The sequence below is a fragment of the Tasmannia lanceolata genome, unplaced genomic scaffold (genome assembly GCF_043159265.1).
Source record: "Tasmannia lanceolata isolate RefF3 unplaced genomic scaffold, GAP_Taslan_0.1 ptg000003l, whole genome shotgun sequence".
NCBI lineage: Eukaryota > Viridiplantae > Streptophyta > Magnoliopsida > Canellales > Winteraceae > Tasmannia > Tasmannia lanceolata.
The window spans coordinates 2,059,691-2,069,315 of NW_027518680.1; the positions used below are offsets into that span (position 1 = coordinate 2,059,691).

The 9,625-nt window shown below is 39.5% G+C and overlaps 1 protein-coding gene across 1 annotated transcript; it reads left to right on the forward strand.

Moving 5' to 3' along the window:
* The first annotated feature begins 5,456 nt into the window (after positions 1-5,456).
* On the forward strand, positions 5,457-7,475 carry LOC143859080 (uncharacterized). The gene is made up of 2 exons (XM_077369764.1): positions 5,457-6,563; positions 6,999-7,475. The coding sequence occupies exons 1-2, from the start codon at positions 5,457-5,459 to the stop codon at positions 7,473-7,475; spliced, it is 1,584 nt and encodes a 527-aa protein (XP_077225879.1).
* The last annotated feature ends 2,150 nt before the right edge of the window (positions 7,476-9,625 follow it).

The window sequence follows — 9,625 nt, forward strand, 5'->3', positions numbered from 1 at the left end:
ATGTACTTGGACTCATTGAACTCAAGACTTGATGTTTATTCAAGTGTTGAGTTGATGTTCCATCATTGGTGACTATTGGTTAATGGCTTTAACCCCATCCCTAATGATGTTTTACACACCAGATCTCTTGCAAGAGCTTTAGTGAATGGATCGGCCAAGTTTTGGCTCGATCTCACAAAATCAATAGTTATTACTCCATTAGTAAGTAACTCTCTTATAGCACTATGTCTAAGTCCTATATGTCTGGACTTACCATTATAAACATGATTATATGCCCTTGATAGTGTGGCCTGACTATCACAATGGACATAAATCGATGGCATTGGTTTATGCCATAACGGAATTTCCAATAACAAATTCCGAAGCCATTCCGCCTCTTTACAGCATGCTGCCAGAGCTATAAACTCTGCTTCCATAGTTGAAGTTGTTATGCATGTCTGTTTCTTAGAGGCCCAGGAGACTGCTCCCCCACCAAGGGTGAAAATCCACCCACTGGTTGATAAATGGTCTATACGCTCAGTTATCCAACTAGCATCAGAGTATCCTTCTATTACAGTTGGATACCCACTATAACATAAACCATAGTCTATAGTTTTCTTTAAATATTTTAAAACTCTATAGACTGCATTCCAATGAGAAAAACTAGGATTACTGGTAAACCTACTAAGTTTACCTACAGCATATGCTATGTCTGGCCTAGTACAAGTCATAGCATACATAAGACTACCAATTACACTAGCATACCCTAGTTGAGAGATAGTCCTACCAGTATTAAGATACAACTTTATATTTGGGTCAAAAGGTGTTGAAATGGGTGAACATTCAAAATGGTTAAACTTTTTAAGAACTTTCTCAATATAATGTGATTGTGTTAGAATAAGACCATTGTCCTGTCTTATGATTCTAATACCCAAAATCACATCAGCTTCACCCATATCTTTCATATCAAAGTTTTGAGAAAGATATGATTTAGTACTTTGAATGCTTGCAATATCAGTACCAAAAATTAACATGTCATCAACATATAAACAAATAACAACACCTTTTCCACCCTTAAATTTACTGTATATACATTTATCTGACTCATGTATCTTATAACCATTTGACACTAAGACTTTATCAAATCTTTCATGCCATTGTTTAGGGGCTTGCTTAAGCCCATACAAAGATTTGATAAGCTTACATACTTTATGCTCTTGGCCTGGCAGAATAAATCCCTCAGGTTGTTCCATATACACTTCTTCATCAAGTTCACCATTTAAGAATGCGGTTTTAACATCCATCTGGTGAATGTGAAGTTTGTATATGGAAGCAAGGGCAATCAACACTCTAATGGTAGAAATCCTAGCAACAGGTGCATATGTGTCAAAGAAATCAATACCGGGTTTTTGAGTAAACCCTTTGGCAACTAACCTAGCCTTAAACTTTTCTATGGTCCCATCTACTTTGATCTTCTTCTTGAAGATCCATTTACATCCTATAGGTTTAGACCCAGGTGGTAGATCAACCAAAATCCAAGTTTTATTACCCATGATAGAATCCATTTCGTCATTAATTGCTTCTTTCCAAAAAGCAGCATCTTGTGACTTTATGGCTTCTCCATAGGTTTGAGGGTCACTTTCTATGCTAAAGTTTAACAAGATAGAACCTTGGAGTTTTTCCCTTGTCCCTTCTACCAGGTAGGTTACAAAGTCAGGGTCAAAACTCCTATCCCTTCTATCTCTTGAGCTTCTTCTTATTTTACTAGGTTGTACACTAGGTTCACTAACTTCTGTTTGTGATTCTAAATGATGATCTACAGAAGTTGTAGGTTCAATTTCTTTAGGAATTGAAGTGAACCTATTTTCATAGAAAAAGGCATCTCTAGATTCAATTATGGTATTGACATCTATAAAATCATTGGGTTCTATAACTAAGAACCTATAGGCCTTACTGTGACTAGCATATCCCAAAAAGATACACTCAATACCCTTTTCACCTAATTTCCTTAACTTAGGTTTAGGGACTTTAACTATAGATCTACAACCCCAAACTTTAAGGTAACTTAAGTTTGGTTTCCTTTTCTTCCACAATTCATAAGGGGTTATATCAGATTTCTTACTTGGTACCCTATTCAAAATGTGACAAGCTGTAAGTAAGGCTTCACCCCAAAAACTTTTATTTAAACCAGAACTAACAAGCATAGCATTAATCATTTCAGTAAGTGTCCTATTCTTCCTTTCTGCTACACCATTTTGTTGTGGTGTATAAGGGGCAGAAGTTTCATGGACTATGCCTACTGATTCACAGAAATGAGGAAAGTGATATTCACCACCTCTATCTGATCTGAGACATTTAATGCTTGTTATACATTGGTTTTCTACTTCAGTTTTATAAATCTTAAATTTTTCTAAAACCTCATCTTTATGACTAAGTAGATAAACATAACAGTACTTAGAATAATCATCAATAAATGTAACAAAGTACTTTTTACCTCCCTTTGTGGGAACACTATGAATGTCACATACATCACTATGAATTAAATCTAACAAGTTAGAAGTTCTATCTACTTTAGAAAATGACTTAGTAATTATCTTGGTTTGCATGCATGTTTTACATCTATCTACTAAGTCATTTTCATATTTAGGAATTAAGGTTAACTTAACCATATCATTCATTTTCCTAGTATTTACATGTCCTAAACGATTATGCCATAAAGATAAAGAAGAATCCAAAACATAAGCAAAGACATTCACTTTATTGATATTAAGTTTGAACATCCCTTCATACATATATCCCTTCCCAACAAAAGTACCCCCCTTAGAAAGAATGAACTTGTCAGATTCAAATACAAGTTTGAAGCCATTCTTGTTGAGAATGCTTCCAGACACTAAGTTCTTTCTAACTTCTGGTACATGGTAGACACCGGTTAGAGTGAGTCGCTTGCCGGATGTGAACTCAAGTTCCACCTTGCCCTTCCCTTTGACTTCTGCTGTCGACGAATTTCCCATGTATAACACGCTTCCATCTTCAACTGTTTCATAAGTTGAAAACAGGTTCCTGTCTTTACAGACATGCATCGTCGCACCAGAGTCAATCCACCAATCATTGCCATCTCCAAGCATATTTGCCTCTGAAATCATGGCGACAAACTTTTCTTTGTCTGTTGGTGCACCCGACTTCTTATCCTTAAGAAGTCGGCACTCACTCTTGTAATGGCCTGGTTTGCCACAGTTGAAACAAGCACCCTTTCTTTTCTTATTCTTATTAGTATTCTTTTCAGGGTGTTTGTTTCTCTTCCAATTGCATTTTCTTTGTTGGTTCGAATTCTTGACATTTTCCACCAAATGGATCTTAGAGGATACAGTTTCATTTTCTTTCTTGTCTCTGATTCTTGACTCTTCCTCAATCCTGAGGCATTGAGCCAAGTCTTCAATAGACATTTCATCTTTCTTGTGTTTTAGACTTTTTCTAAAGTCTTTCCAATTTGGTGGAAGTTTGTCAATAATTGACGGGACAATGAAGGAATCATCAAGAAGGATGCCTTGCAAATGAATTTGATTAATTACATGTTGTATTTCATGTAATTGATCAATAACAGACTTATCATCTACCATTTTAAAATTTAAAAATTGACTCACAGTGAATTTCTTGCTACTAGCGTCTTCCGCCAAGTATTTGGCTTCAAGTGCATTCCAGATTTCACTTGCTGATCCCATGCCTTGATATATGTCAAATAGTGTATCTGACATAGCATTTAGGATGTGCCCTTTGCAAATGTAGTCATCCTGTTCCCACTTCATCCTTGCACGAGCCTCCGCCAAAGTTTCATTTTCATTTGCTGACGGCTTTAGAGTTGTGAGAACATGGACCACTTTGAGTGATGTCAAAATGAAGTGCAGCTTCTTCTGCCAGCGCTTGAAATTTCCTTTGTCGAAACGTTCGAGTTTGACAAAGTCTTGGGTCATTTGACGAACTGAATAAAGTGCCATTGAAACAACAGTAGATAATCTTGTCTTAAGATTGTTGGAAAATTTGTTGAGGGTACTGTTGATGATAGAAAACAGAAACTTGTTGCTTCAAGGCGTGATATCACTTTCCTTAAGACAAGATTCGCCCCCACTAGTAGTGTGCAAAGGGGATCCGCGAATTGCCTCCAAGATACAATGAAGCCTAGTAGGGAAGCCCTACTAATGTTTGATGACGCGTAGCACTAGCGGAATCAAACCCGAAATGCCCTTCCGAAATTTCAAGCCTTAGAGAAATCTCTAGATTCTGTTTCTGCAGAAAAACAGTATCTAGAACAGTAAACAAAAGAAAAACAGTATGTAGAAATACTTGGGGATTTTAGTAGGAGTGTAGAAGAGAGTGTAAAGTCAGTCAGAATTGCCAATTCGATTTCTATGTGAAATAAGAAGTTTGCACATTTTTTATAGACCATCTGGTGTCTTTTCAGTGTGAAAAACACCTCTACAGGGCACCTTTCCAGAATGTTTGAAATCTGACCGTTAGATCGCACCCATTGATATTGAATGGTCCTGATCGATTCTAGAGGTGACTGTTGGTTTGAGTAAATCCTCTCTCCAACCCAGTCATCGTTAGATCAATCATCTATGGTGTGGATCGCACCCCCTTGGCACATGACCGTTGGGGAAAGGGACACAACCCATTTGATCACACCCTTTGACCGTTGGAGTCATGGGCCCGTTGGGCCGACCGTTAGGCCCGAACCGAAACGGGCCCACCGTTAGGCCCGAACCGAAGCCCAACCCAACTGAACCATTCGGCTTGATGGGCCTGCGAACCATTTGACCCACCCATCCGACCGGTCCATCTTCATCTTGATCCAACGGTGCAGATCAAATCTGGAAAAATTAAAGGCTCCAATCGCTCCTCGCGACGTTGCGTACGTGCGAAGTGCAAAGTGCGCCTAAAAAAGCGCCAATAAAGCGCCACTATGCGCCCTATAGCCCATTGCCCACGCCGCGCGCGCGCGTGCGCGTGCGCGTGTGCGAACGGTGCGTTGCACCGTCCCGCGGGTCCAACCATGGGTTCAACCCAATGTGCAATCAACAAGAGTTAGAAAAGGTAGTGCTTTATAAGCCCTTCTCTTTCTTTTCTCTCATCCGATGTGGAACTATCTTTTTCAACTACACTTCTACATCCTTTTGTAAAAGCAAATATTTCCAAGAAAACTTTTTCTTTTTCCCAAACGCTTTTGATAAAACATTTTCCAAAACACTAAAACATGTAATATACATGATTTTGAAAATGCAAAATCACTAACACAGAATTATCAGCCCGAATCAGTCAGCTTTCATAAAAGGGAGGATCATTCAAGATAACATCCTTCTAGCTCATGATTTAGTCCATAATTTCCACCTCCAAACTAAACTCTCCGGAATGTGCCTAAAGCTGGATTTGAAGAAAGCATTTGACATGGTAAGACACGATTCTCTCATTCTTTTCATGGAAAAATGGGGTTTAATGACAAATGGTGCTCCTGGGTTAAAGAATGCATTCAAAAAGCTTCTTTCTCTGTTCTTGTTAATGGATCCCCTGTAGGTTTTTTTCAATCCACCAATGGGATCAGACAAGGAGATCCCCTATCTCCTCTTCTATTTAGTCTTTGTATGGAAATGTTTTCCATATCCATAAATGAAGCCATAACAAATTCAGAGGTATCTACTCCTTTCTCCCAGGGTGAAATCAGTATTTCTCATCTCCTCTTCGCAGATGATATGCTTGTTTTTGCCGAAGCTACCCCCCAATCTGCCCTTGGAGTTAAAAGATGCATTCAACGATTTAACCATTGTTCCGAGCTGGAGGTGAACATAAACAAAAGCGAGATTTTCTTCACTGAAAAAGCTAAGCAGGTCAGTACCTCAATCTCATCCATTCTTTCTATCCCTGAAGGTCAATTCCCCATTAAATACTTGGGGCTCCCCCTCATCTCTACAAGACTTAGAATTTCTGATTGCACCATGTTAATCAGTAAAATCCAAAAGCGTATTGCTGGATGGGCTAACAGATGCCTGTCTAGGGCTGGGAGAGTTGAACTTGCTAAAACAGTCCTAAACTCTTTCCAACTCTACTGGTCTGCCTCATTTAATCTCCCATCCACTATTCTTGATAAAATTGAGCAGATCATTCGAAATTTCATTTGGGCTGGGCACTCTCAAAGAAAAGTTATTCACGCCAATATCCTGGATTGGTTTAATCCGATCAGATTTTGGTTTAATCACAAATACTTGAAAAGAAAGAACTTCTGGACTATGAATATGCCATCCAGGCCTTCCTGGGGAGCCAGAAGCATCTTCAAAGCCAGAGAAGAAGCTAACCGGCTCATTTGCTATGTCATTGGAGACGGTAAAGGAATTGATTTTTGGAAACAGCCTTGGCACCCTGATGGTCTCATCTCTCACTTATACCCAGAAGGAAGAATTCTCAACTCTCTTCCTCAATCTACCACAGTTGATAACCTCCTCAGTAACGGCGAATGGATCCCAACTAACCAGCGCACTCTTCCTGGCCTTCACCTCATTCTAAACTCAGCTCTTATCATCCCTGGGAACCATAACCAAGTAATTTGGAAACCTCACCCAAATGGAAACTTCACTTTGACAAGTGCCTCGCAAAGTATCAGAATCCACCATCCCAAAATTCAGTGGTTCTCTTCTATCTGGTTCAAGGGCCACATCCCCAGACATAGCCTGGTTGCTTGGCAAGCGCTCCATTGTAAACTTAGCACCAAAGCTAAACTCCTATCTATAGGGATCATTACTGAAACCTCCTGCCCCCTATACTCTTCGGGAAGAGAAGATTTGGACCACCTTTTCTTCAACTGCTCTTTCACTTCCTGGATATGGAGATCCTTATTATGGAGGTTCTCGATTAGAAGGAAACTAAAGAAAACATTGCTTGAAGAAGAATTATGGATCAGAAATAACATAAATTCTAGAGACAGATATTTGGTTGCTCTCCGCCTTGCCTTTTGTGCTACTATCTATTGCATCTAGATCAAAAGGAACAGAAGGATCTTCGACAAAAGCAATCGCCACAAGCAGAGCATCCTCTGGGATATCATCCATATTATACGATCTAAAATTATTTTCCTCAGATTGGATGGAAACCTTGACCCCAAAGACAATTTCCTGGCTGCTAAGCTGAAACTCCCCAAGTTTAGCAAACCTGAATTGATAAAAACCTGCAGCTGGATTCCCCCGGATGAGGGTAGATTCAAACTGAATTCTGACGCATCTCTTTGTCAAACTGAAGCAGCCATTGGAGGGCTAATCAGAGACTCCAACAGCAACATCATTACAACTTTCTCCATTAATATGCCTCCAAAATCCATCCAGGAGCTGGAAATGCAAGCGATTCTTGTTGGTACTGCCTCAGCAAGGAAGTTAGGCCTCAATCACCTTTGGATTGAATCTGACTCCCTCTTCGCCGTCAATGCTATCAATGGGAAAATCAAATGCCAATGGAAGTAAATTCCAATTCTCTTCAACCTCAAAGCTCTACTCGGTGAATTTCAGAGTTGGAAGATTACACATATCTGGCGGGAAGCCAACTCAGTAGCAGATCTTTTATCCAAAACTAATTGTTGCATCAAAGGAGAAGATCTTCCTCCCTCAAACCTGCCCCCTGATCTGATGGCCCTTGTCTTAGATGACTCCTCTGGAACTTTGTATACTAGATTGTAGTTCCCATGTCTATTTTATTTTCATTTGCTATGTTTGTAGGGATGCTCTTTAGGAGCCCTTCTCTCGTCTGTCTCTTTATCTGTTCAATGGTTTCTTCCATTGTTTGCTGCTGGTTTTGTTGGAGCCTGCCCCACAAACTGTTGGCCTTTGAGCCCCCCTGATTGTACTTTTTTCTCTTTTTAATGATATCCGGTAGGGGTCTTGCCTAACCCCAGCTTACCCAACAAAAAAAGAAGAAGATTTGTCCACGTTGCTTCCGCGTGGAGGGGGAGATTCTTGGGGGTTCCGTGCAAAAGCAAAGATCCCATATCAGATAAGTGAATGGATGTGGATAGGCTTATAAGGACTTGGGCACCCTCCCCTTAAGGGCCAGCTTTTAAGGGTGAGTTCTACCCAGGTCCCAAAATAAACCAATTCTTCAAATCAAGTTCGAAAATCTCCATTGTTTATAGGGTAAGAATTGGCGAAGCTGGGAGACTTTTAGGACATCACCGATGCATTTTAAATCTTACAACATGAATGGCTTAGATAATTGAACAAATGGCCACCACTTGTATCTTGCTTGTCCATATTTCTTTGAGTAGAAATAGACAACCAGAATATAATACCTCATTTTTTAAACTTAAAATCATTAAGAACCTTTAAGTAGTTCCCTTTCATGCTCCCTTTCCTTGCAGCTGCCCTTTCAAGATTGAAGTTATTTCCAAGTCTCAGCTCACTTATTTTAGATTACACTTAGTTCTTGCCATATACAGGAGAGATGCCCTCCCATATCTTAGTTTCCAACAACTTGTAATTGCTCCTCTACTCACTCATAATTAGTCATTTTTTTTATTTTTTAAGCAACATGATCAATAAAAACAAAGAGTACTGTCCACTCACATTTGGACATGCTAATGTGCCATGTGGATGTGATCTGCAGCATTGATCTGAACCACAAAAATAGTTCATGCACCTTGCCATTGGTCTACCATGATCTGATGATCTGAGCCCCATGCTTAGGCCTGGAAAGTAAAGATAAAGCATTGATTTTTCGAGGTATCCAATGTCAATTCTTCATTGGACCAAGACCATGTGGGTCATCACAAGATCGTCAACCATGTCAAGGGTTCATATTATACACGGGGCCCAATGTTGATCATCAGGATTCAATCCTATCTGTGGACCTTTAGACGCTATGAATATATAGGGCAAGTTTGGCAACAGTGAAAACGTATACCAAAGAATATTCATGGGACCAATTGCGAGGGCGCCGCCTTGGCGGGAGAGGAGATAGACTTGAGAAGGCCGGAGGGGATGAAGCATGAAAAATTCCTAAAAACAGTGAAAAAAATATACACTACTTCAAATTGGGGTTTTCGCCTGTTTTTGAGGGGCCTTTCACGCTCTATCACTCCCACCCTCTCAAGTCTCTCGCTCATTGTCCATCTCTCACAACTCACAACTCACAACTCACAACTCGCCACACTAATATTCCATGAAATATTTTTTTTTCAATGTTTTCAAACATGCCCATTATAGTTACCACCACAGGAATATTTAGGCACCAAAAATAAAAGAGAGCAAAAGAATGGTATCAGACAATCTATTCAAAGAGACCAAACATTTTGCCGATTGTAGTTTACAGCCAAGGTTTTAAATTTCATTCGAAATCTGAAATTTTGGACAGAAACCGAAATTCATGAAACGACCCAAATTTTGGTCGAAATTTCAGAAATTTTGTCAAATTTCGGCGAAATTTTAAAAAATCTATTATTTTTTAATTCCTTGCCCCAAATTTCAGCTGAAATTTGGCCCAAAAAAACGGGATTTCATCTGTCTTTACCAAATTTTGCCAGAAATTTCGGGTTCGGCTAGGTCGGAAATAACCCCCGAAACTGAAATTTAAAACCTTGGTTACAACCACAAAAATATTTAGGCAGCAAAAAGAAAAGAGA